This window comes from Podarcis bocagei (assembly GCF_964188305.1).
Source record: "Podarcis bocagei genome assembly, chromosome: 2".
Taxonomy (NCBI): domain Eukaryota; kingdom Metazoa; phylum Chordata; class Lepidosauria; order Squamata; family Lacertidae; genus Podarcis; species Podarcis bocagei.
The window spans coordinates 110,598,850-110,626,686 of NC_138126.1; the positions used below are offsets into that span (position 1 = coordinate 110,598,850).

The 27,837-nt window shown below is 45.4% G+C and overlaps 1 protein-coding gene across 1 annotated transcript; it reads right to left on the reverse strand.

Moving 5' to 3' along the window:
* Window positions 1–27,777, reverse strand: CEP95 (centrosomal protein 95). Its single transcript, XM_081181607.1, has 22 exons — window positions 27,705–27,777; window positions 25,540–25,668; window positions 25,035–25,142; window positions 22,436–22,549; window positions 21,678–21,789; window positions 20,819–20,934; window positions 17,994–18,092; window positions 16,549–16,748; window positions 14,465–14,537; window positions 12,797–12,885; window positions 10,350–10,468; window positions 9,646–9,781; window positions 8,312–8,435; window positions 6,737–6,918; window positions 4,693–4,785; window positions 4,285–4,435; window positions 3,045–3,205; window positions 2,310–2,384; window positions 1,689–1,841; window positions 777–923; window positions 621–692; window positions 1–396 (listed from the first exon to the last, which is right to left on the reverse strand). Exons 1-22 carry the CDS (start codon window positions 27,760–27,762, stop codon window positions 217–219), a joined length of 2,691 nt encoding a protein of 896 aa, XP_081037733.1. The 5' UTR covers window positions 27,763–27,777; the 3' UTR covers window positions 1–216.
* Between the last annotated feature and the right edge of the window lie 60 nt (window positions 27,778–27,837).

Genomic DNA, 27,837 nt, shown 5'->3' on the forward strand with positions numbered 1-27,837 from the left:
TTTTGACGGTTGAGAAGGTAACCTTTATTGAAAAAGTCTTGTTTTTAAAAAAATCATTTTGAAAAGATCAGTTCAATATTTCCATGACACTGTAACAGTCTATGGATTCTGGGCAGCAAAACAAGCTACTAACTTCATACTTCAGGTTGCGTACCGCCCAGTATCATTTTTAAATATAAAAAGCATATTTGCCAGAAATAAGAGGCATTCCAACACTTAAAGGAACTGGTAGTTTTTGCTATATTGAAAGGAAGCCACTAGGAGTCTGGTTTTTAGGCGATCAGCTTCCAGTTCTCGGAAGAATGAATCATCATCATCACGTGTGATCATGTCCTGCAGTTCTTTAATCTCCTTCTCCATCTTTGATCTCAGCTCACGTTTCACTTTGTTTAATGTCTGAAAGAGAAAATTAGGATTAAGTCTAGTACAAGGTTTCCCAAACTTCGGAGTCCAGTGGTTTGGGGGGGGGGTGTTGGACTACAATTCCCATCATCCCTGACCACTGGTCCTGCTAGCTAGGGATGATGGGAGATGTAGTCCAACTGCAGCTGGACGAGTTTGGGAAACACTGGTCCAGTGGTTGATCAACAAGACAGAAAGTTTAGAGCAATAAGACTTACTGTTGCCTGTGCTTTCTCTCTGGTTTGGATTTCTCGACGTTCTTCAGAAACAGCTTCTGCCAGCATTGAAAACTAAGCAGAGCGCAAGAAAAACAAATTAATTAGGTGAAGAGAACATTAGTTTATCCTTGTGTTGTAAGGAAGAAGCAAGCCTACCTGGTCCTTATAGTAGCACTCCATGGCCTCTAGCTCAGCCTGATGTTCTCTCTTCTGCTCAGCTCGCTTGTCCTTGGCATACGATCTCAGCTCATGCAGTCTCTGCTTCTGAATTTCCAAGCCTTCTTCAAACAGGTTTTTAAATATCTGCCAAACAAAACATGGCACCCGCACACATAAGAACAGCTCCGTTCAATAAAACCTCAGCCCAGGTGACCAAGTGAAGAAAGCTAGTCGCGCTTAAACCTATTATTTCCGAGGGAACGTAACCTGCTTTGCAACAGGCGCGCAAGTCGGTTTGCTTCCTTGGCCATGGATCAGTAGCTACGACGTGTCAAGTAATAATTTTTTTAGCTGATTAAATAAGACTTGGTGATTACATAGTTCATTATGTGAAAGTGCATTTGCGTGTTCCTAAAAGGCACCTTTGAGATGCTCAAAGTAGTGTAGGAACTAAAGTTAACAAAGTCACAATTCATTTTACGTTCTTGACAAGTTTCCCCCTAGCTCTTAATCTCAAAGGAGATTACAAAGGAAATATCTCTGTGTTATCACCATCACAAAGCTGATCTCCAGTGGGCAGCCTCATCTCACCCTGCTAAGGAATGGGTAAGCTAGATTGTGTGGTACCTTGCAAACTGGTGTCACAACCCCAACAGCACCAGCACACCTAGTGCAAGAAATATCCATATGATGGCAGCCTACTCGTATGAAGAAGACATTCCTAAGTTACCAGAGTGGTGGGAGAGCTGCCCATGGAGAAGGAGAAGCTATGCAGCTGCGATCAGAGTATGTTGGAAAACATGGAAGCTGGCCTGCAGTCTCAATACAGTCCTTAGAATCTCAGCTGGACTTTTCTGGGAGGAAGAGCAGGAGTGCCCCTTCCTGCGGCGCAGGTTCCCCTCAACTTACACGTTCCTCGCGTGTTCTGGCTCTCATCATCTTTGCCCGCAGCTGAACTCTGTAATCCTGGTAGTACTTTTTGGCTCGGACAATTTGCTGTCGTCTCTCCTTCATTTTGTTCTGGGCACATTTCTGCCGATTAATGTGTTGCTTCAACTCTTGCTAAAGACAAAAACCGAGAAACACAATTCAAGTTTCCCTAAGGAGAAGAGAGAAGGTATTAACTATTTTCTGAAACAGGTGCAGCGACCAGAAAAGAAGAATTCCCTTCTTGATCTTCATCTAGAGGAACTATAGCTGGACAAAAGCGTTTAGGAGGGAAGGCCGTTTTTCAGAAATTCGGCTGTCCAGTTTTTCACTCCCATTTGCTGCAGGACTATCGAGCACCATGTCCTGCTGAGCAATTGGTAAATCCCGAAACTAGATGAGGGTGTGGCAGTATGCTTCACCCAGTAGAATTAGGGGTGTCTGAGGACCTGGCTTGCCCAACTTGAAAGCATTGCTTTGAGAAAATAACTCACAACCTACCAAACCAAGTGCAGTAGTCCGTCCCCCCACCAAAGAAAAAAAACTGGGGTCCCAAGCTGGTGCCCTAACCAGCCCCACCTCCTGCAAGATCCCTGAACATACCAGTCTCCTGTTATGAGCCTGCTCTTTCTTAATGAGGTCAACAAGCAGTTCATGCCTTTTCAATGTTTCTAGTGCCTAAAAGTGGGGGAAAGTAAAGAAACCTGATTAATATTGGTTTTGCACATGTCAATCTTCTGCATACTATAATGAACTCATGTAACACTTTTTTAAAAAGTGCCCTTCCTCCTTTTTTTCTCTCAGAAACTCTTTCTGTATGCTCTGTCTCCCTCTGCAAGCAGGAAGGCAGTCACACTGAAAGCCGATCCGCTTCCAAGAGGAAAGGCGCATGCCGCTCTAAAATCCCCTTCTGCTTTCCTCCAGCCACCCTCTCTCATCTCTTGCCACAGCAGGAGTTAGTTGAGCTCTGCCACAAAGGTACCTAGCTGCGTGGTCCGGTTCCCTCTTTGCTTCCCATCTCTTTTATGCCCCAAACTCCTCATCTCATCAGAACTAGCTCCTTGTGGAAAGAATCTGCTCAGGCGTAATCCGGAAAAGTCCCTCCCCCCCCCCTTTACAACCTTATCAGTCCTGCAGCGAAGAAAAACCAAGCAGAAGACTTGGTTACCGATCAGCACATTTTGCAATGCCATCTTATGTACATTTACTCAAAAGCAATCCTTTTCCCACCCCTCTGGAAGGCATGCATAGGATTGGAGCCTAATATGGCTGGTACACACGGCCCCACCTGATCTTTAAAAGACCGTGACCCTCCCTGGCCTGAGCAGAGTAACTCACTTCACTCTGCAGTTTGAATTTGTTTTTACTGCCAGTTGACTTCAGGTGGTCTATCTGTGCCAGCTGCTGGTGCCACATCTTGTTCATGACAGGGCGGGAAATGTGTAAGTGGGGGAAATCCTCCAAGAGCAGAGGCAAGAGGTCATTCTCCTTGACCTTCACTGCAAGAGAGAGAAAGGCAGGTGTCAGCCACCCAGCTCTGGAAGACAAGGGCAGGGCGGCATAGCCTGAGGTCCCAGTCCTCAAGCTGTCAGCATCTTGTCTAAGGAAGATGTTGCAGGTCTATGCCCCTGGAGAATAAATATGTATGGAGGGCATTGTTAAATTCTCACACATTTTAAAAAGGAAAAAAGAAAAATCACTGCCCCAAAGTGTGGGTAGGACCAAGCTATTATGTTCCATGCATTATAACGCCACTAGCTACTTTGCTGCAGCAAGAAACAAACTCTGCACAGAAAAATGGTGGGCACTGGAAAAATTAAGCCCAGGCTCACATTGCCATGTCTGTGCTTTGTCTCAAATCTATTTTTCCCTTAAAAAGAAAAAGAAAAAGCTGTCAGATTCTGTTAGACACGTGCATGTAATGTGCAATTAGTCTCTCAAATACCATATTGCTGCATGCAATACCTCAAAATAGGGAGCTGCGCACTTATTGCAGGTGTCACACTTGACCAACAAAGCTGGAGTCGCTTGGACTGTGGCTTTTCACCGCAAATGGAGAACATGCAAGGTGAAAAGTGAGCATGCAATTTATGGAGTGTGCTCTTTTCTTTGACAGCATCCTCTCCCAGCGTTCTTGTGGCGACCACCACAATTGCAGCCTTTGTTTTCCTAGTCAGCTACAGGTGTGGAGCAGAGAAAAACAGGTTTGCCCATATTGGCACAGATGCTTTCAGTATCTTTCGGAAGAACATCAAGTTGTATAAGCACGGCTGGCATATGTTGCTTGGGCGCTTAATTTTAAAGCAACAAACCCTTGCCAGTGACTACACTGAACTCAGAAGAGCTCCCGGAGCAGAGAGGAGTGTGGTGGTGGAAGCCTTGGCTTCTCTGATGGCTTTTGGGAAAGGGTTGGGATGAGCTGTGTGCCCTTGGTTAGAAACTGGTACATGAATTTGCTTCCCTTACACAAGTCTAGACATATGGAGGTCATAAGGCAAGAAGCCAGTATTCTTGGCCTTCAGCCGACGCTTTCAAAAGGTGCCAAGCGTTCTACTAAGGAGCTCTCTGTAGTTCTTACTTGGAGCTGCTTTCTTTGGCTTTGCAAACCCTCCTCTTGAAATCCACTGGCTGAGTTTGGGATTCCGAGGACCATTTTTTCTAGAATAAATCTTTGCTGCTTGCGAGGCTCTTGGAGGTTCTTTAAATAATTTCTCCTTGTACTTTTGTTCCTAGATGCAGACAGACACGAAGAACAAGTTACTGAAAGGCAAGCATTTCCAAAAATAGCCACTGGCTACTTGTAAGGAGATTTACGCGGACTGGGCCAAATTCTTCCTGTAGGGCAAATGGATTCTGAGCAAGGAAGAGGAGCATTTCTATGCACCTTGAAAGAGAGGAAATCCACCCTCACATCCCAGAATTCAGAGACCAGTGCAAGAGAGAGACACCACCCCCAACTCCTTCATTCTATTCTGCTCCCCCTTACAATTTCCTTGGCCTTGGCTTTCAGCTCTGCCAGTTCGAATCTCTCACGAGCCTCGTAAGCTCTTAATTCATCCTCGTAGGCTTTGGTCAAGAGCTGGAAGGCAAAAAACAAAGCCTGGTCAATGTCCACAACAAGTGTGTCGATTTAGCAAAACATTCTATGCCACTATTCCACATTTCTACTCCCAGGGCAGCTAAACATCAATTAAACTATATAAAAACAGCAAGTCAACATACCAAAGCAGAATCCAAACATAAAAGGTATAAAAGCTTCACAGAAGAATAAAAGGTCTGGGTTTTTTCAAGGCCTGGGAAAATAGACCGGCCCCAAAACACAGCTGCCAGACGAGCCTCCCCAAGGAAAACGCAGCACAGCTAAGGCAGGGCAGCTCTCTCCAGTTGCTGCAACTCTCCTCTCAGAAGGCTGGGGCACTGAGAGGAGGCCCAAAAAAGGTTAGCTTTAATGCATAGGCAGAGGAATGCAGGGTACCCAAGTCCCAAACCACGTAGAGCTTTAAAAAAGTAAAGGTAAAGGGACCCCTGGCCATTAGGTCCAGTCGCAGCCAACTCTGGGGTTGCGGCGCTCATCTCGCTCTATAGGCCAAGGGAGCCGGCCTACAGCTTCTGGGTCATGTGGCCAGCATGACTAAGCCACTTCTGGCGAACCAGAGCAGCGCACGGAAATGGTGTTTACCTTCTCGCCGGAGCGGTACCTATTTATCTACTCGCACTTTGATGTGCTTTCAAACTGCTAGGTTGGCAGGAGCAGGGACCGAACAACGGGAGCTTACCCCATCACGGGGATTCGAACCGCCGACCTTCTGATCGGCAAGTCCTAGGCTCTGTGGTTTAACCCACAGCACCACCCGCGTCCCTTTAAAAGGGTATGGCCCCTGTATGACTCACACCCATTAAGCCCAATACCACCAGTGCAGAGAACAGCCACGAGGTAGAGGCTTAGGCTTGCAGGATGGTGCTTGTATCGTTACGTGTCAGCAAAAATATATCCGGCACTGCAGTTCTGTTGGCCCAATGGACTTGTGTGTGTGCATCTGAGGTTCCCCTTCCTCCCCCTGCACACCTTCAAAATCAGCTCCACGGGGGTTGGGGGAACCCCCTGGAGTAGACTGTGGGGTGGTAAAGGAAGGGCGAGTCTTATAATCCCAGCAGAATTACAGGTATGGAGCACTGGGTACAACCCATAAAAACAAAGCAATTGACACAATGAAACTGAATGTGTCTCCCCACAAACTGAGAGCTATGTTTCCTGCAGCTAATATTGGGAATGTTAAGGCATATGGCGTTGCCAATTCGTATATATTAAAAAATACCAAGCTGGCACACATGAACATTTCAAAGAGCTAGTTACTTAACAGCTAACAGCACCAGGAGGCTGCAGACCACTGGACCCCCTGCCCCCCAAAGCATCAGATGTGAGAAGGAATTTTGCTAAGGCCTGAACCAAACAAACCTTTGCCTGTACTGGGCTGGGTCTTGCAATGCTAATCTGGGCATAAGATCCTTTTCAATAAATTAGAAAGCCAAACAATCCAGAAACATGGCGGCAAAGATTAACAGCCAGTCAAACTCTGACGCAGTTTAGAAGAGGGTATTTGATAAGGGAAAGCATCAGAAGTCAGCACATCAGAGAAATAAAAGCTGAAGAATTATTTAAGCTGTTTTATTACTTGGCTGCTTAAGTACAGGCTAGAAAGCTGATTATAAGTGCCAAAGCACTTTGCTCAAGCCGCATAACAAATCCAAAACAGAATTGAATGCCTCTTGTTTTCCAGGGTGTCTGTGTCACATCACAACTCTAGCAAATTCACAGGGTGGATGTTGAAGCAGACAACAGATCTCTGGGCATGCTTCCCACCCCCCTTTTTTAAAAAGAAAACCTTACAACCTCCCCTTTGAGCAAGCAGATAAACCATCTGTATTCCTAGTGCCAGAGACTTGGGAAGGCTCTTCAGTGTTGGATATGCCTATTGAGGCTATTGGCCGTTCACCCAGAAGGCTGCATCTTGCAATCCTGCTGCCCTTACCTTTGCTCTTAACTTCCTCTGGTCTTTTTCCTTTTGCACACGGTCGCGCATTCTTCCCATTGGCCCTCGTACATCTTTCCAAAGTGCACCACCCGATTCAGGGGTTAGGTGGTGGCTTGACGGAGGGGGTGAAGCAGAAAGTGACCGCCGTCTGCTGGGTGCCCTTCCGAAACGTAGCACACCTGCAAAAGAAACCAGCTCTGAGCCTTTCTAGTAGCAGCAGCAGAAACGAGAGGCGCTTGCAGACACGCTCTTATTCGGTTCGCATGTAACGTGAAGCCAAATTGGCTTAGTGCAGAGAAAAGCTAACTCCCGCTTTGCTCCTCCTTTGGTCCTGCTGCTGCAAGCTAAGCCAGGGCTTTGCTTAGCCTGTTGTCTGAACCCAGGCTCATGGTTTGTCTTGCACCAGACAAACCATGAGCTGTGAAATGAGGTTTGTTCATTGGAACAAAGCAAACCATGTCCCTGGGTTTGGACAGCATGCTAAGCCAAAGGATAGTTTAGCTCAGGGGTCAGCAAACTTTTTCAGCAGGGGGCCGGTCCACTGTCTCTCAGACCGGACTATATTTTTTTGGGGGGGGGGGAATAAATGAACAAATTCCTATGCCCCACAAATAATCCAGAGATGCATTTTAAATTAAAGCACACATTCTACTCATGTAAAAACACACTGATTCCTGGACTGTCCACGGGCCGGATTTAGAAGGCGATTGGGCTGGATCTGGCCCCTGGGCCTTAGTTTGCCTACCCATGGTTTAGCTTGTAGCAATTCAGCACAGCTGAAGGAGGGTCAAAGCAGCTGTACTTCCTCAGGGAGCCACACAGTTGTGAATTTGTGTTGAGCTAGGGTTGCCATATTTCAAAAAGTAAAATTCGTGACACCTGCAAAGCTGTTGAGATTTTTTTTTTTTTAGAAACCCACCAAAATTGTTAAGCTTTTTAGGAAAAACTCACAAAAATTGTGATTTTAAGCTTCCAGAGCTGTTTCTGCTGCTTTTTCTATTGCGTAGCCATACATCTGGGTTTTCCCTGACATTTTGCCAATTCGGCAAAATTCCATTCAATGTCATTTTTACACCCAAAAACCAGGGCATGTCAGGGATTTTCCTGACGTATGGCAAGCCTATGTTAAGCCATGGTTTATATTAACATCGTGAGCCAGCTGAGCCACAGAGGAGTGACAGCTCTTTACGGTGAATGCCCTTCAGTTGCCAGTGGGACTCTCTGGGACCAAATACTCTACTGCCTCATATTCCAATATAACATTCCTTCCTTTCACTTTAGGCCTTGGATCCACACTTTGCCAATCAAGGCTCAGCAGCAGGCTTGCAATTTATTGAAGGAAGTCCAAATGCACATGCAGAAGGAACAGCTGGTTTTCGCCTGGAGGGCGTTTCTTTAAGGTGTTGGGACACACAGCATTGGTGGGTTATGCTGCCCCTCTTGTGGCCATCTGCATCCTCTGTCTTTCACCAGAAGAGGGCAGTATAACCCACCACAAAGTGCGCACATCACCTGGCAAAGAAAGGGGCAGGTCACCAGGATGTTGTCAAACTTAACACTCTGAACTGTTACCCGATTCCGGTTTCCTTTGGCGGTAATCCATGATGCTATCGCTGTGCTGAGAAAGATTATCTTCATCGGCTGATGACTCTTCCTCCTCCTCCTTGCTTTGCTCGCCCAGAGCATGCTTTAACATCTGTCATTTAAAGAGATTCCCCCCATCAAAAATGCATTCCAATAATAATAATAATTTATTATTTATTATTTATACCCCGCCCATCTGGCTGGGTTTCCCCAGCCACTCTGGGCGGCTCCCAACAGAATGTTAAAAACACGACGAAACATCCAACATTAAAAGCTTCCCTAAACAGGGCTGCCTTCAGGTGTCTCCTAAAAGTCAGGTGGTTATTTCCTTGACATCTGATGGGAGGGCGTTCAAAACATCCGTCTGAAAACTCCGGCCTCAAATATATGGATAGTGTCATATTTACTACCAAAACCAAGGTTGACACCTTGCGGTAACTTGCTTGAATTTAATGCAGCCTGGTCTATGCATGCGGCAGAATGGTTGGCAGAATCACAAGGTGGCAGAACGGACTGTGCCGCTACAGTACTTACTACTACAAAATGCAGGCAGGAATGCTTCCGAGTACTGCGGGAGAGTTTTCTGCAAGCATCTGGGTGGCCATTGCGAGAACAGGATGCTGGACTAGGGGGACCTCTGGCCTGATCCAGCAGGCTCTTATGTCCTTAAACTTCTCATTATTTTGGGTAGCAGTTTTAATACTGGACTGTCTCTCTTTGGAAGAAGTCAATACAAGGAAGGAGTAATTCACCTAACATGCTACATATATTGATTTTATTAGAATGTTTAGTAAAGCCCGGGGACGCGGGTGGCGCTGTGGGTTAAACCACAGAGCCTAGGACTTGCTGATCAGAAAGTCAGCGGTTCGAATCCCCACGATGGGGTGAGCTCCCGTTGCTAAGTCCCAGCTCCTGCCAACCTAGCAGTTCAAAAGCACGTCAAAGTGCAAGTAAGTACCGCTCCGGCGGGAAGGTAAACGGCGTTTCCGTGCGCTGCTCTGGTTCGCCAGAAGTGGCTTAGTCATGCTGGCCACATGACCCGGAAGCTGTACGCTGGCTCCCTTGGCCAATAAAGCGAGATGAGCGCCGCAACCCTAGAGTCGCCCACGACTGGACCTAATGGTCAGGGGTCCCTTTACCTTTAGTAAAGCCCAGGGTGGACACCAAATGGTTTCCCATCTGGTCCTTGGATACCAGGGGCTACTAAAGGATTTCAAATTCATCCCACCCCTTTAACTAGGTTTTCTCACAAGTTGTTGACAACAGGAGAGCTGCACTATATTGGGAGAAGGTGCTGTCAAGAATAGATGGGGCTTACTTACTCCTTCTAGTTCGTTCATCCGGCGGGACAGTTTGTCCGACATCTCCTTCAGCTCCTGTTCAGACATCTTTTCCTTTGCCGTTTGGTGTGAAGATGCTTCCTCTGCAAGCGAGTCTGTGATGGAGCGTTCTTTCTGGCTGAGAAACCACATGGGGTCAACAGGCTGAAAATGAATGTTGCTTTTTCTATCCAAGACCTCATTTCATCAGCACTCGGACAGCATTCCCAGGAGTTCCTCTTGGCAGCGATACAATGAGAGTTCATACATGGGCCCCAGGGTTCACACCGGCCTCCCTAAATATTTAGCTACATATGTGACATGCTATTCCCTCTGATGAGGGCGGAAAAACTTGCATTGCAAGAATCAGTGCCCAGGTTGGATGAATGGGCTTTTGAGGAAATAAATGAAGAATATGACAACTGTTATTAGCATGTATCACCTTATGCTGCTGATAACATTGCTGGTTTGGGAGGAAGAGGCAAATATTGAGGTTTTAAGACAGGAGGAAATAACCTTTTTTTTGGTTGAGGACTACATTCCCCTTGGAGAGAACCTACGTGGAACAGAGCCAGATCATCAGCACTTCAAATACCCTCCTTTTCTCTCTCACTACCTCATACTTAATAATCTTGGTAGTTCCCCACCTCTGTCTTAAACAATGCAAGAAAACCTTTAGGATCTCAGACGATCTAGGAAGTGCATACCTTTTCCCAGGAAGCAGATTCCTTTGTTTTGGTCTTGTGCTTTGCTTTGTTGCAAACTGTGGCAATCTGTCCTTCTCAAAGCAAGGAGCTGGTGTGTATGGAACATTCTCATTCCTTTCCTTTTAGATGAGAGGGAGGGGGAAAAAGCTCTCACTGAAGAAGTCAAGAATAAATTAAAGAGAATGCCTGGTGTTAAAACTGAGCAGTGAGTACCACACCATATACTGAGGGGCTGCCAAATGGAATTGCTGGTAATATTATGGCATTAGCAGTCCTTCAAAGAATGATGTTCATTTACAGTGGTACCTCGGGCAAAGAATTTAATTGGCTATCCTCTCAGTCTCCTCTTTTCCAGGCTAAACATACCCAACTCCTTCAACTGCTCCTCATAAGGCTGAGTTTCCTGACCCTTTATAATCTTTGTCGCCCTCCTCTGCACAAGTTCCAGCTTGTCAACATCCTTTTTAAATTGTGGTACCCAGAACTGGACACAGTATTCCAGGTGTGGTCTGACCAAGGCACAAAAGAGTGGTACTATTACTTCCCTTGATGTGGACACTGTGCTTCTGTTGATGCAACCTAGTATAGTGTTAGCTTTTTTTGCTGCTGCATCACACTGTTCAAATACAGTCATACCTCTTGTTACGTTTGAACGGTTACGTCTTTTCAGGTTGCATGCCGTGGTGACCCGGAAGTACCAGAAAGGGTTACTTCTGGGTTTCGCCACTCGCGCATGTGCAGAAGCGCGGCAAATCGCGACCTGCGCACGCGCAGGTTGCGTTCCTTTCAGGTTGCGAACGGGGCTCCGGAACGGATCCCGTTTGCAACCAGAGGTACCAATGTACAGTGGTGCCTCGCAAGACGAAATTAATTTGTTCCGCAAGTCTCTTCGTCTTGCGAGTTTTTCGTCTTGCGATGCACGGTTTCCCATAGGAATGCATTGAAAATCAATTAATGCGTTCCTAGGGAAACCGCCTTCAGACCAGGTCCGGGGACAGTCTGTCCCCGGACCTCTTCTGAAGGCTGGGGGGGGGGACAAGGGCTTTTCTTCCCACCCCCAGCATTTTAAAAAACCCCGGGACAGCGGAGGACTTCTCCGCTGTCCGGGCGATCTTAAAATGCTGGCGGGCGGCATTTTAAAATCGCCCGGGACAGCGGAGGACTTCTCCACTGTCCGGGGCGATTTAAAAGCCCCTGGGAAGGCAGGCAGGGGGGACAAAGACTTTCGCCCCCCGCCCGCCTTCAGAAGGTGTTCCCGCCCCCCCCCGCTTCGCAGCAGCGTTCCGAAGCGGGGCGGCTGGGGCAGGTGTTCCCGCCCCCCGCCCCGCTTCGGAGCAGCGTTCCGAAGCGGGGCGGCTGGGGCAGGTGTTCCCGCCCCCCCGCCCCGCTTCAGAGCAGCGTTCCGAAGCGGGGCGGCTGGGGCAGGTGTTCCCGCCCCCCGCCCCGCTTCGGAGCAGCGTTCCGAAGCCAGGCGGTGGGGGCAGGTGTTCCCGCCCCCCGCCCCGCTTCAGAGCAGCGTTCCGAAGCGGGGCGGCTGGGGCAGGTGTTCCCGCCCCCCCGCCCCGCTTCGGAGCAGCGTTCCGAAGCTGGGCGGTGGGGGCAGGTGGGGAGAAGCGATCTCCCCGCAGCCCCTTGCTTCAAAAGAGGTCCGGGGACAGCGGGAAGCGCTTCCCGCTGTCCCCGGACCTCTTTTGAAGCAAGGGGCGGTGGGGAGAAGCGATCTCCCCGCAGCCCCTTGCTTCAAAAGAGGTCCGGGGGCAGCGGGAAGCGCTTCCCGCTGTCCCCGGACCTGGGGCTGCGGGGAGAAGATCGCTTCTCCCCGCCGCCCCTTGCTTCAAAAGAGAAGACCCGCTGTCCCCGGGGCAAGCTTCGTTTTGCGAAGCAAGCCCATAGGGAAATTCGTCTTGCGAGGCAACTCAAAAACGAAAAAACCTTTCGTTTTGCGAGTTTTTCGTCTCGCGAGGCGTTCGTCTTGCGGGGTACCACTGTACTATAATTCAAATACTATAAACATGTAAGGTAAAAGATAAAGAACTCCTGGATGGTTAAGTCCAGTCAAAGGCGACTATGATGTTGCAGCGTTCATCTCACTTTCAGGCCAGGGGACCTGGTGTTTGTCCAAAGATAGCTTTCCGGGTCATGTGGCCAGCAAGACTAAACCGCTTCTGGCGCAACAGAACACGGTGACAGAAGCCAGAGCACACAGAAATGCCGTTTACCTTCCTGCCGCAGTGGTACCTATTTATCTACTTGCACTGGTGTGCTTTCGAACTGCTAGGTTGGCAGAAACTGGGAGAGAGCAATGGGAGCTTACCCTGCCGTGGGAATTCAAACTACCAATTTTCTGATTGGCAAACCCAAGAGGCTCAGAGGTTTAGACCACAGCGCCACCTGTGTCCCTATATAAACATGTATCTACACCCAACAGGGTATGAATTAACAGCTACCTTTCCTGCAACATCTATGGTGTCTTCTAGCACTGGCTCATCAGCTTCTTCATTCATACCAGTTTCAGATGCAGGTTCATTATCTACAGCTGGAAGAGCCAACAGCAGAAGCCACAAGAAATTAGTTTACATAATTCACTTCTTTATAAACACAACTAGAGACAAACCCAAGTCCCAAAAAACTAAACACACTTGTCACAGCATATGCAAACAGGATAACACAGTGACTAGGTAAAGGTAAAGGGACCCCCGACCATTAGGTCCAGTCGTGAACGACTCTGGGGTTGCGGCGCTTACTTCGCTTTATTGGCCGAGGGAGCTGGTGTACAGCTTCTGGGTCATGTGGCCAGCATGACTAAGCCACTTCTGGCAAACCAGAGCAGTGCACGGAAACGCCATTTAACTTCCCACCACATCGATACCTCTTTATCTACTTGCACTTTGATGTGCTTTCGAACTGCTAGGTTGGCAGGAGCAGGGACCGAGCAACGGGAGCTCACCCCGTCATGGGGATTCGAACTACTGACCTTCTGATCAGCAAGCCCTAGGCTCTGTGGTTTAGACCATAGCACCATCCACGTCCCTAACACAGGGACTAGTAACTTGTAAAACTACCTCCACGTGAAGACTTCTATAGATTTTTCTGCACGAATCATTGTCAACAATAAGTTTAACTTGTAAACATAACACAAACCTCCAAATAAGAAGCGTGGTGGGGGGTCAATTTGTTTTCTTGGGCTGTGCCTATCACAGGATGGTTAATCACATTTTCTAGAATGGTTTCTGTTCAGCAATTTTTTTTTGCTAATGTTAGTTCAGTGATGTAATTACCCAAGAAGGTGAGCAGGGAAAAGAAAGGCTTAAAGGTGAAAGGTAAGCAAATGTTCTGTCCAACAAGAATTGGTGCCTTTGTTAATGGTGCACTCAAACTGTGTGTTAAAGTGATAAAGTGTACCAACATGTTGCCCTCCCAATGCTGGACTCCAGTTTCCATCAGCCTCAGCCAATGACCAGGGATGATGGGAGTTGCAGCAACATCAGTACAGTGGTATCTCGGCTTCGGGTTACGTGTTTTCAGGTTGTGGACCACAGGAAACCCGGAAGTACCAGAAAAGGTTACTTCCGAGTTTCACTGCTTGCACATGTGCAGAAGCGCCAAATCGCGTCATGCACATGTGCAGACGGGGCGCTGCAGGTTACGAACGCTGCGGGTTGCGGATGTGCCTCCGTCACGGATTACGTCCACAACCCGAGGTTCCACTGTACTGGTTTACAATGCAATCCTATATAATCTGCCAAAGAAAGTACAGACACTGAGTTCAGTGGGACCAGCTTCTGGTTTGCTGAAAAGTCTCTTTGGGATAATGCAGAGCTCTTTGAGGGAAGTGAGTTTCTAACAGAATTCGCCATACCATTATAAAAACTTCACTACCCAAGGTATCCTTGGGAAAGTGAAAAATGAAACTGAACATAAGCATACAGTGATGTTCCCTGGAAAATGAGAACATTTTCAGAGTGCATTAAAAAGAAAGAAAGAAAGATCCACAAGTAGCCGCTTTTACAAGCACTTTTCAAAAGTCTGTTTCTCCCTATGTCAGTAGCTTTAATTAAGAGTAGTAGAAGAGATATCAAGATTACACTTTTCAATAACTCAAGGAATGTTCTTACCGGAAGTGATTGTGGATAAAGAAAGGATGTCACTTGAGAGAGTTCCAGACTCTTCCCCAAGGGGCTCTGCAGGCTGTTAAAAAAAGTGGGACATGCAAATTTTGTGCGGCGTTTGCTTGTTTGTTTGTTTTTAATGCATATACGAGCGACTCCCTGTTTGCATGAGGGTTGCATTCCAGGTCATCGTGCGCGTCAACAGTCGCATGCCAATCAAACGCCTGCAAAATGGTCACTGTTTGTGCATAAAATATTATCCAAACCGTAAAAATAACCAGATGTATTAACACCACATTAAAATTTCTTTGCATTTGGTGTAGGCCTTGTCATTTCTCATCTAAATAGCTAATAGCATCAACGGTATATTATGACCGACACACACACTCCAAAAGTAAGTGAAATACCGTATTTTTCGCTCTATAAGACGCACCAGACCACAAGACGCCCCTAGTTTTTGGAGGAGGAAAACAAGAAAAAAAGTATTCTGAATCCCAGAAGCCAGAACAGCAAGAGGGATCGCTGCGCAGTGAAAGCAGCAATCCCTCTTGCTGTTCTGGCTTCTGGGATAGCTGTGCAGCCTGCATTCGCTCCATAAGACGCACACACATTCCCCCTTACTTTTTAGGAGGGAAAAAGTGAGTCCTATAGAGCAAAAAATACGGTAATTGCCAATTCTCCTAACAGGTTATTCACCTTATTCATCCCTTCTCTTCCATCCAGATATGACACCAACTGAGTTTGCTTCAACATACAGAGAACACCTCTGATTCTCCTTGTTCAATTAGAAAGGCTTTGGCTTACTTCCATTTACTAGTCATCTCATTCCTTGGTACTGCTAGTAGATTAATCATTGCCTTTTGATGTCCTGTTCAATATCTTCTATATCCCCTAAATGACCTATTGCTTTAAGAGGAACTCTCTATGAAGATGTGCCTCTTCCCACACCATTTGGGCAGTGTTAGAAACTGAGATATTAAAGCTAGGAGCCAAATGGCACCTTAAACCTAGGTTGTGGGCCCAACAATGGAATGTCTAGGTGTGTTTTTTTATAACAAGAATACAAAGCTGAAAATGAATGAACTGCAGCTAAAATCTTATGTTCATTTTTCACATGGTCTAGTCTTTCCTCTGCCCCCCCTAATATTCTTAAGAGGGTCTCTTCTTCAGTCTTCAGAGAGTAGCTGGAAGTGGGGAGGCAGAAAAAGGTCCTCCTTTCCTTCTTCTCTGCAGTTTTAATCTGAAAATCTTAGGTGCAGTACTGCGCCCAGTGCTCAGAAACTGCATGTGCTAATGAAATTCCCTGTTGCAAAATGTGTCTAGAACAATGGGAGTTTCAAACACAGCATTTGGGACTCTATCATGATTCTTATATATTGGTTTTATCTTAAATCAGCAGGCGTGGTAGTGGTTTAACACGCTTAGACAGCGTACTGTAACTCAGTCAGAAATACACTCTTCCACCTTTGTTCTGAAAGCGAAACACACCATATTTTTTGCTCTATAAGACACACCAGACCATAAGATGCACCTAGCTTTTGGAGGAGGGAGGAAAACAAGAAAAAAAAATTTTTGAATCCCAGAAGCCAGAACAGCAAGAGGGATCGCTGCGCAATGAAAGCAGCAATCCCTCTTGTTGTTCTGGCTTCTGGGATAGCCGCACCAAGCCTCTTCAGGGCAGGGGGAGCGTTCCCCCGTTGCCCTGAAGAGGCTTCGCAAAAGCAACGCAAAGCCTCTTGAGTGAAGAGGGAGGAGCGCTCCCGCTGCACTCAAGAGGCTTTGCGTGGCTATCCCTGAAGCCAGAAGAGCAAGAGGGATCGGTGTGCAGTGATCCCTCTTGCTCTTCTGGCTTCAGCGATAGTTGCGCAGCCTGCATTCGCTCCATAAGACGCACACACATTCCCCCTTACTTTTTAGGAGGGAAAAAGTGTGTCTTATAGAGCGAAAAATACGGTACATATTGAGCTTCCTGCACACAGGAAGGCCTAGCAGTGTTATCCTGGAAGCAGTTCAAATTAAGGATCCCAAGGCAATGCATTTCTACAAAGGCTGACAATACTAATAGAAACAAAGGAAGCTTCAGCACTTACATCAGAGGACGCAAGTCTGCAAGGTTTAGCCGCCGGCGGCGAACGTCTGTCTGAACTCCCAGCGCCTCTTTCAGTTAGGTAAGAGGGCCTGGATGCGGAAGGCTGGAATGGTGGCTGCAAAGGAATAGCTGGGCGGATTGGTTCCCCAAGCTTTTTTGCATTAGAACACAGCTGCTCCTTAGACGACAAAGCAGATATGGCTGTTCCTTAGGAAAGACAAGCAGTTTAGAGGTTCAGTCCATGTACTTTTAAAAAAAGGGGGGCATATAATCATTATAATTAATCACTCCGCTGGGAAGTTTCCTTTAGAAATTTTGGGCCCAATGCTGGAAGCAAGTGCTTTATGGGATTTCATAGAACTGCTTAGGATATTTCCCCCACAGGTCCTATCAACTTGGCCCATCCAGACTTTTCACACACATGGCTTTATTTAACTGAATAAGATGCACAGGTAAGATGAAACATGTGGGATGCGGGTGGCGCTGTGGGTAAAACCTCAGCGCCTAGGGCTTGCCAATCGCATGGTCGGTGGTTCGAATCCCCGTGATGGGGTGAGCTCCCGTTGCTCTGTCCCAGCTCCTGCCCACCTAGCAGCTCGAAAGCACCCCTAAGTGCAAGTAGATAAATACTTGCTTTATAGCGGGAAGGTAACGGCGTTTCCGTGTGCTGCGCTGGTGCTGGCTCGCCAGAGCAGCGTTGTCACGCTGGCCACGTGACCCGGAAGTGTCTCCGGACAGCGCTGGCTCCCGGCCTCTTAAGTGAGATGGGCGCACAACCCTAGAGTCGGACACGACTGGCCCGTATGGGCAGGGGTACCTTTACCTTTACCTAAGATGCACAGGTAAGATGAAACATAGTAACAAACTTAAGCCAGTTCTCTTTCCCCCACCAGATCACCAAAGAAAGATCAAACCCAGGTGGTAAAAGAAAGGGAACCCTTACTTGATTAAAATAAAAGGCCAGTAATATATTTTAAATATATATTTCTGAGGTTCTTTGGTGTAATAATGATTGGGGTTACTCGTGCGTAAGTTGCCGCCACTCCTGGCTAGGTTGGCTGGTTAAACCTTTTCTGTCTGGACAGCCCTCCACTTCATGGCTGTTTCAGTCGCTAGCAGAATCTGTCAGTGGGCGTTTCTTAAACCTCTTCCAGCATAAAAGCTGTTTGACGCCAAGTCTCCTCCTACTCTCCCTGCGCGGAAGTCTTCTGCGCAGGGAGGGTGTGGGTAGCGGAGGACCCGTGCTCTCCTCGCTGGTCTCCGGCGCGGAGTCCTGGAGCCCTCTCGCCGATTCCCCCATCTGCCCCCCTTTATCCCTGGTGTTACGCTGATTTCCTTCCCCAGCTGATGAGCTGCCTCTCTCCCTGCTGGGTCCCTCTCCAGCATCACTTGGGAGCCTTGCCTCCGCCTCTGGCTCCGATGTCAGTTCCCTGACATTTGGTATACACTCACCTTGAGCTCTTCTGCCACTAGATGGTCCCCCAAAAGCCACAAGATCTTCAGGTTTTGTAATCTCCTTCGAGATGTCTCTTTCTGCAGGTAACTCTGTAAGAAATTGAAATTTGAAGGGCAGCATTTGGAGGTGACTACGTGCAGAAGGAGCGCACGAGTCAAACATTTGTGTTTGACTATTTCACTGCTAATTACAAAGGAGATGTATTATCCAAACAGACTATTGCTGTAACAGGGAGCAGAAAAAGAGAATAAAATATTAGGTTGGCACCTTGTGCAAGGAATCCTGCACATAGCAAATCCTGCCAATTCCACCGTGCTGCAGCCCCCAGCGCTTCATCCCATTGCATTTCATAAGGTCTTTTAACCCTCAGGAGCAGCTTGGGATATATGTGTGGATGCTGAGAGCAGGAATAGGAAGGAGGAGCCAGGTAAGCCCCATAGTATGACAGCTCCCCTGGCACTTTTTGGGTTCAACCCAGTGAGTGATCCTGAAAGTTACCATATTGTAAGTACTCTTAAACATTTATTTAATTTAATTTCTACAGTGGTACCTCGGGTTACATACGCTTCAGGTTACAGATGCTTCAGGTTACAGACTCCGCTAACCCAGAAATAGTACCTTGGGTTAAGAATTTTACCTCAGGATGAGAACAGAAACTGCATAGTTGTGGTGCGGCAGCAGCAGCAGCAGCGGGAAGCCCCATTAGCTAAAGTGGTGCTTCAGGTTAAGAACCGTTTCAGGTTAAGAACGGACCTCCGGAACGAATTAAGTCTTTAACCCGAGGTACCACTGTACACTGCTCTCCATCCAAAGATTACAGGGCGGTTTTCAATATAAAAACCACAAAGATACATACCATAATAATAAAGCAAAACAATATCTCCCCCAGTTTTAAAGGTCATAGACTGTTTAATTAGCCAAAGGCCTGGGAGAAGAGGAATGCTTTTGCATGGAGCCTGAATATATGTAAGGAAGGCACCAGGCGAGCCTCCCTTGGGAGAACATTTAACAAGCGGGGAGACACCGCAGAAACACCCCATTCTCGTGTTGCTGCCCTCCAGACCTCTCGCAGAAGAGGCACACCAATAACAGCCTCAGATCATGATTGCAGGGTCCAGGTCAGTTCATCTGGGAAGAGGTGTTCCTTGTGGTATTGTGGTCCTGAACAATATCTCGAAAATATGCATGCTAAGGTTTGGGGTACATGCAAAAGCCAGTGTAAATGTTCAAAACTGATGGGTTTAAATTCAGATCCAACAACTAAAAATCTTTAGTAAGTTAGTAATTTACCATATTTTTTGCTCTACGGGATGCACTTTCCCCCCTCCAAAAATTAAGGGGAAATGTGTGTGTGTCCTATGGAGTGAATGCAGGCTCCTTGGCTTCAGCGATAGCAACGTGAAGCCTCCGAAGTGCGGAGGGAGCACTCCCTCCACACTCCGGAGGCTTCGCGTTGCTTTTGCTGAAGCCTGGAGAGCGAGAGGGGTTGGTGCGCACTGACCCCTCTCGCTCTCTAGGCTTCAGGGATAGCCGCCTGAAGCCTTCGGAGCGCAGTGCGAGTTCCCGCTGCGCTCCGCAGGCTTCAGGTTCCTTTTGCTGAAGCCAGGAGAGCAAGACTTCGGGTTGCCTTCACTGAAGGTGACTGAACGCACCTTGAAAGCACTGAACGCACCTTGTTTTAGAGGGGGAGAACAAGGGAAAAAAATTCTTCCCCTCTCTGCGCAGCGCCCCTTCAGCGAAGCGGCAGGAGAAATGGAAGGGGGGAGAATTTTTTTTCACGTTCTCCCCCTCTAAAACAAGGTGCGTCCTATGGTCAGGTGCGTCCTATAGAGCGAAAAATACGGCAATCAACCACTCAGTGTGAAATCTGACTAACACCCCAGCAAGTTACCATTTTTATCAACCAGCTCGTTCTATTTAATCATAAAATATCCAAGAACCCAGAGAGAGAAATTGACAGAGAAATGTAGACGGTAGTGTGTAAATAAGTCCTGGATGAGTCCAAACCCAGCAATGAACTCTGGAAGTCAGGAATTTACAATAATTCCAAGTCAGCAAGTAGTAGTATTTCCGTAAATGATGATTAAGATATGATCTTCCCACAAAAGAGGGGCCAAAAGGGACCACTGGTTTCCCCACATAACTTTGTGACTCGGCATATTGTTGCATGAATCTGACATAAACATTATACCCCATATTTCTGCTAATACTATCTGCAGCAGAGATGGGTGTTTTTATTTATAATCTGCCAAATGTGTTGATTTCAAGTATTAGTTACTTGTGGAGTTATATAGACTACTCAAATGAATTACATCTCTCAGCTTCACGTTTCAGGCCATTAAGATGCTGGTTTCAATTGTATGCTAATAAGCAGAATTGGTGGGGATCTCAAACTTCGTTCAACCTCTTACACTATTTTGATCCTTGAGTACCAACTTCCAATTGACACCAGGATCTACAAAAAAAATGCAATCTGAATTTTTCATTTGTGTTTGTAGTTAAAGGGTTACAATTTATTCCATCTGCTGGTGGGAATGACTGACCTTGTGACTCTTCTGGTTTTTTACTACTGCGCTAGAATATATTACAACAAACCATAGATTTCATAATTGTTTGTCTCATGCCTGTTCATCTCAAGTAATTTGTGAATGTGGGGAGAGAAACTGCCAATTCCCTGTAGCAAGCTGCTGCATACCAACAGTTTTTGTTTGCGGGGAAAGTGCCTGCACAGGGAAGAAACTATTTAAAGTGGTCTCCACACGGCAGACATTCAGTTACTCAGATTTGGCTGCTCTTGTGTGTTGCTTGAACTCACCTTCATTTCTTAGAGAAAACAAATAAGCAGTGTCGCCAAGCTTAATGAGCTCACTTGTAGATTCCGAACCATCCACCTCGTATGATGGAACGTCTATCTCTGACGAGCGAGAAGACCTAAACAGAATGCAAGGAAGTAAATTTGTTTACTTGACTTGGCCACAAGGTGGTGCTTCTAGCTGAGAGGCGCACACTTCCAACGCCAAGGATCACTGCTACATGTTTATCAACTGAAGGCGGCTATGACACCACATTAACTGGAGAAAACGCGTTTTCCCAGGTGACAACTACGTTTAACCATTCTACGCAACTGGGAACGGGGACAGCATCTGGCAATCGGTTGCACCAGTGCGTTGGCTGCAGAGCCAATGTCATGTCATGGCATTGCGGTGGAGGAAGAAACCTGCAGCAATATCCTCTCTGAGACGCCAAGCAGAAACGTTGAGTTCAGTGCATTCCATCAGCTTGCAGAGGCTCTCAGTGTTTCTCAACCTGTGGGTCCCCAGATGTTGTTGGACTACAACTCCCATCATTCCTAGCCAGCATGACCAGTGGTCAGGGATGATGGGAGTTGTAGTCCAACAACATCTGGGGACCCACAGGTTGAGAAACACTAACATATCAGAAATGCAGAAGCAGTTGTGGAGCAAGCAATGGTGGGGAGCGAGAAGAAGAGAGGTGTTAACTGTATGCTTCACAACTAAAGCGGTGCCCATGGTCATCAAAAGGCCATAGTCTAAAATTACCTAGCTGCACCACTGCCTCACCTATCGAAGCAGGGAACAGTGGTACTAACATGTTGCACACTTTGCAACCTAGTAAAGACTTGGGAAGCTGAGGGAACTATGAACCTGCCTTACCCCGAGGCAGACGGAAGTGTCAGGGAGGGAACTGCCACATCATGAACACCACCTTCTTCCTCTTCAAGACCGGTAGTCTGGACTTCATCTTCAGCCCTCTGGTTAAGATCTTCTGTTCATAAACAAAACTATTATGAGCAAGGGTAACAATATCAATCCCCTCCTCAGCCCACACATCTGCAGTGGCATATCGGTCAGCGTATGACTAACGCAGCAAAATATTTATTCTGGCACAGAAGCTTATATGATGCACTGTCTGTTTATGTAAGGTGTGCTGGCACTGTTGTAAAAACCCAGTTTCGTCCAGTACCAGCCACTTTGAGCTTTAAATCTGACAGGCTTGATTGCTTTGCAACCAATATTGTTAAATAAAAACTACTTGCTAAGAAATTTAGCATTGTTTTACTCCATATTTTGTGGTTTTATATTTTGATTTTGTTCTGTGAATCACCCTGAGACCTCTGGGTACAGGGCGGTATATGAATTTAATAACTAATAATAAGCTTTTTCTTTCAATTTCTATTATTTCCTATGCTCTTATTTTTTTGTTTTTGTAATTACAGCCTGACAGTGACTGAGAGGCACTGCAAGTCCTTTCACTTTATGCCAACATACTGATGCTAAGCAAGGCATTGAAAGTGCTCTCTCTTTTTAAGAATATCCCTCTAGGTGCAAAGTGATATTACTACATACAAATAAACAGAATACGCTATCTGCGCAGAGGAAGCACATGCCATTGATTATGCCCCTTCTCTCACCGCCATTCTGAGAAGCCGTCTCACTGATTTCTTCTGTCAGGTACTCGAGCAAGCCATCAAATATTTCCAAGAGATTTCTGATGGACTCCTTATTTCCTCTCACAATGTTCTCCCCTTGAGAAAAATCAGTGTTAATAGATTGGCAGAGAATGCGGGGGGAGGGGAGGACATGGGTAGTGTATGCCTTTCACAACCGGGAGAATGGGCTGGGCTCCATGCAAATGGCTCAAAGTCGTGCATCTCCACCCCCATCGTTCAGCCTGAACACTGAGATCCAGCGCTGAGGGCCTTCTGGCGGTTCCCTCATTGCAAGAAGTGAGGTTACAGGGAACCAGACAGAGGGCCTTCTCGGTAGTGGCACCCACCCTGTGGAACGCCCTCCCTTCAGATGTGAAGGAAATAAGCGGCTATCTTCTCTTTAAAAGACATCTGAAGGCAGCCCTGTTTAGGGAAGCTTTTAATAGTTGATGCTGTATTGTTTTTAACACTCAATTGGAAGCCACCCAGAGTGGCTGGGGAAACTCAGCCAGATGGGCGGGGTATAAATAATAAATTATAATTGTTGTTGTTGTTGTTGTTGTTGTTAGCCTAATGCAACAGTCGGCATAAAGCGAGCCGTGTTGTGGATTGTTCTCTCTGCTCATTACGATTAGATGAAGTAAAGGGAAATTCACGGTGAGAGAAAATCATGCAGAGGATGTTTTCCTTTCTCATTCCAAATCCCTCGGAATGCCTTTTAAAAAAATTTGGAAGCCCTTGGAAAGCATCTGAGGCTGCTCCATGGAGCATAGTGTTGGAAAGGAAACTCACAACAGGTTTCAAGTAATCTCATCTCTGAGTCACAGTTCTAAAATCGAAGGAAAGGGTAGCAGCAGGGAATGTCAACTCTGTGGCTTTGTTTAATGAGTTGCATTAGAACACTTGGGGCACAATCCTGCATGCCAAGAATTCTTGTAAGCTCCATCTCCCCAACAAGGTGCAATTGTTTTGCTAGGAGAGGGATAACCTGTTTCTGACATAAGTATTTTTGTATGCCTTGGTGGGGGCTTGACCCTCCTCACGGTGCTAACCATAGAGATCCATGAACAAACCCAGTATCCAAAGCAGTGACATTTCCTCTTTAGATAACTGCTGATATAGGGAAGAATCAGTCAGAAAGAAATGCAACTGGTATTGTGTCCCAAATGTCTTTCATGCACTAACAAAATCCTTGTGCTAACAGAGTTCCTTCATGGGATACTGCCCTCTGAATGTGTTTTAACTAATGAAAGATTTAGGTCCTAAATCTTTCAGTAAGTCGGATATACTTCCTAGATTTTAGGAATGCCCTATCAATTTGTCTTACTGGGAAAAGGTGCTTCATTGAGCAGCATGATCCCCTGTGCGCTTTTACGCAGAAGCACAGAGACACACTCCCTAGTGTGTTTAGGATTGCAGCCCAGGTCACACATTTCCAGTAAGTGAAAACATTGATTAAAAATGTGGGAGGAGGAAATTGCCAAGTTCATACAGAGACTAAATATTGCTCCCTAAGTAGACAGGGTTATATCCTACCGAGTTATTGCAGAAGCACCCCCCCATCTCTTCTTCCCTTGCCCACAATATGCTCTGTTGGTTCCCAAACCAAGTCACATGGAGTTCCTCAGGAACCTGGACTGCAGTTCTTTATATACCGCAGGTTCAGGAGGCAATGGGGATATATGTATCATATCAAGGTGTTACTCTTAGTATCTTATCAACATAAGCCAACTTATCTTATCAAGCCCGTATCAACTTGAGACCAGTTTACCTACAAGATCACTTTACCCCACAGGTGCCTACTTGAACCCTTTGATCAGCAGAATTGGTACTACTACAAGTGCCACGTAATACCCCTTCCGCATCTGTAAAAACTTGATCATTTAGTTTGGCAGCGCCTAAACTTCAGAACTCCCTGCTTATTGAGATTGAGCAGGTTGCCTTCACTGTACAGTGGACACTCGGGTTGTGAATGTGATCCATGCAGGAAACACGTTTGCAACCCATATCTGCGCATGTGCAGGTTGTGATTCAGTGCTTCTGCGCATGCGTAATCTAGCACTTAGGCGTATGCGCAACTGCCGAAACCCAGAAGTAACCCATTCAGGTACTTCCTGGTTTCGGCAGTCCGTAACCCAAAAAAACACAACCTGAAGCGTCTGTAACCTGAAGTATGACTCTATTCTTTTTGGCGCCTGCTAAAAGCATTATTGTTTAGAAAAGCCTATCCAGATGCTTAGATAGCTGAGGTGATCTTAATTTGCTTTAGTACTTTAAATTTTAGGAAATTTTAGGAAATTTTATCTTTTTGTAAACCACTTTGAACTTTTGTTTATAATTAAGTGAATTCATAAAGGTTAATGAACTTAATGAAATAAATAAATATTGCACTGTCAGACTTACATACATCCAGCATAATTATTGCTTGCACCAACCATAAAAGTACATATAATTTTTTATTATTTATTTTTTTTCAATAGCAATCATAGAATGGTAGAGTTGGAAGGGCCTCTGAGGGTCATCTAGTCCAACTCCCTGCAATGCAGGAATCTCAACTAAATCACAAATGATAGGTACCCACCAGTTATATGCGATAAGCTGATCTGCAAGTAGTCCAAAGCCAAAGAATCTATCACTGCCTGCACATTATGGGCATCATCTTCAGGGCAAAGAGGTGTGACTATGACATCTATAAAATAATAGGAGTGCATCATGCTATTATTTCACAGAACGGTATACGGTATAAGCTGCTTTTCATGTAATCTGAGAGCAAGTCTGCACAGACCCCATGAGTCAGTTGGCAGAAATCTATATAACAGTGGATTGTGTATAATCGTTCAGTGCTTTCTTGTGCCAATGTTGTTAAAAAGAAGTTTAAAGCAGTTTCCATTTGTGTTTCGTTACATGTGTGTGTGTGTGTGTGTATTCGTATATATTTCACATTGTTATTAAAAGCTCTTGGATATAGAACATATGATGCCTAATTAAATCCAAATCTCACAGCATTACTATTTATTTCAAATATACATAGACAACAGGGGAAAAACATTACCCTAGTAAACCAAGTAGGAGGCATGCATTCTTACCTGGCACTGTCTCTCCCAATATCGATTCATAAAGATGAATAAACACTTTAGCTCCACAGTCAGAGAGATTGCTAACGTGCAGATCTATGTTACATTTTGTCAGGAGATCATTGGCAACATTGACCCATTCTATTAAAATAAGAGATGAAACATTATGGCTTTTCAGGGAATGTGTTTGCATAAAAAAGGATACAAAATCTTCTATCAAGGAACCAAAAAGGACTTAACAATGTTTTTTTAATCTCCATCAAAATCAAGTTTTCTGAAATAATGGGTGCAAAATTGCCATTTATCTCATAATGCATACATTAATCTCCAGCAATTGAACTGGCAGGCCTATTTGTTTATTACCACTGCAGTAGCCCATGATGAACCAACATTCTCACCAATCTTGTTGGGTAGGGAAAGTGGCGTTTAGAGGTCAAGATCCAACCCCTATAGGAGTATCAAGTTTAGTAATTAAAAAATATTTTTAAAAATATATTATCACATTTTTAAAATAACTCTCTAGTCTAGACCTTATCATTCATCTTATTACAAATGTATGTAAAATACTAGCTTAAAATGTAGCATGTGTTTCTTCTGTCAGCCTGGTATGATATTGCAGACAATTCAGGAAGGAATATGTGGTAGTGTTGCTTCTTTTAATGATCAATTTATTATCTTCAGATTCCTTTTTTTTTGATGCTTAGAGGGATTACTAGAAAGGAAAAAGGTAATATGATAGTTGATTGCACAATTCTCTTCAGGCTGCATGCCATCCAAATGTAAGAATCTGGTCTTTTCACATTTGTCTTTCCTATTTTTTTTCCAGCTGTAAGCCCTTTGGAAACAGCAATGAAAAGTATTTTTTTCCTACCCAACACTAACCATGCTGGTAGGGAATCTGCAGGTCCAATTAAGCACCCAAGGCTGCCTAATTTGGCCAGTGAGGCCATTTTCATTCACACCAATCAGATGTGGGACTCGTATAGTTTTGGGTGCCAATGAAGAACCAGGAACATAAAGCTCAGTGTGTGCTCCTGATTGTTCCTTCTCACCAGGCGTTTGTATTCCTGAGTAGATCCAACTATTGCCAAAAGTAATTGCACTTGCCAACCGGGCATTAAGTGGTGTGTCAATCATTTTATAGTAATAATAATAATTCACTGACAAATTTAAGCAATGCCAGATGTCAGCCTTGCTGCAAAAACGCAATCAGGAGAGCATGGCTTGGAATCATAACTTCAGGTGACTGAAAGGTGGGTGGCCCCACCCTTCTGACAAATGTGGCCTGACAAAAGCAGCTCCCTATCCCTGACATAGCATTTTGTTGGGTCTGTAACACGCAGTAGGAAGCCAAAACTAAAATATATTTTGATGAATGATAAAGGTTGTAATGCCACTGTGACCATTTTAGTTTAGCTTTTGCATGCATTGTTTTAATGATATAGACCGCTTTGGGTATCAAAACATTGGTGAACTCCTATATTTGCATTGTGATGTACTAAATATTTCTGAGTATACTGTAAATAAATGGTTTAAGAAAGAAAAATATTGGTGGGCCTGCAAACTTTTAGTCAATTTCCAGTTTCTGAAACAAACTCTGTTCAAATACTACCTAATTTGGGATGCATTCTGTTCTCAAATATATGGAAATCTGATAAACCTTGCCAGATAATATAAGTATATAATATAAGTATATATAAGCTCTATATTAGAGCCCTGTGAACCAGTTCTGGGATATCATGTTGCAATTGCATACTTGTTTTTGTATAGCCACTGTCAAAACCTGTCGGAAGGAGCTGCAAGCAACAGATCTCTCAGAGCAATGCCAAATATACTCTCTTAGATTAGTGCCAAGTGAGGAAGCCAAGACAAAAACCAGGACAGCACTATGTGCTCAGTTTTCTAAGAACATGAGCTTCTCCCCTCCCAGTGTAATCCTATACAGATATACTCAAAATTAAGTGCAAATGACTTCAGTGGGGCTCATTCGCAGGCAAGTGTTATTCATACGCATAAGATACCTTGTAAAGGCACAAATTAAAGAGAAAACATATGCAACCAATGAAAGCTTGCTTATATTGCTATACTGCTAACATACATGTTATTACAAATATAATGAAAAAATGCTTGTTTCCGATGTGCTAAAAGCAGCAGCATTTTATCAGATGTTTAGTTACCTGAAGGCAAGGAATCAATCTTATATTCATTGTAAGCACTCACAATTGGAATAGCCATAGGAATTGATTCCCTTTTAACTGTGCATTGTTAAGAGAACAAAATTCCTCTAAGAGTGGCTTTCTCATCTGTGTC

Excerpts from the sequence above, each read along its gene's own strand:
- CEP95 (XM_081181607.1), bottom strand. The coding sequence starts at position 27,762 with ATGGCTATTCCAATTGTGAGTGCTTACAATGAATATAAGATTGATTCC. Across the intron at positions 22,550-25,034 it reads CAGCTTATCGCATATAACTG|GGGAGAACATTGTGAGAGGA; the intron begins GTGGGTACCTAT and ends ATTTTTCTCAAG. Across the intron at positions 4,436-4,692 it reads AAGCCAAGGCCAAGGAAATT|GAACAAAAGTACAAGGAGAA; the intron begins GTAAGGGGGAGC and ends GTCTGCATCTAG.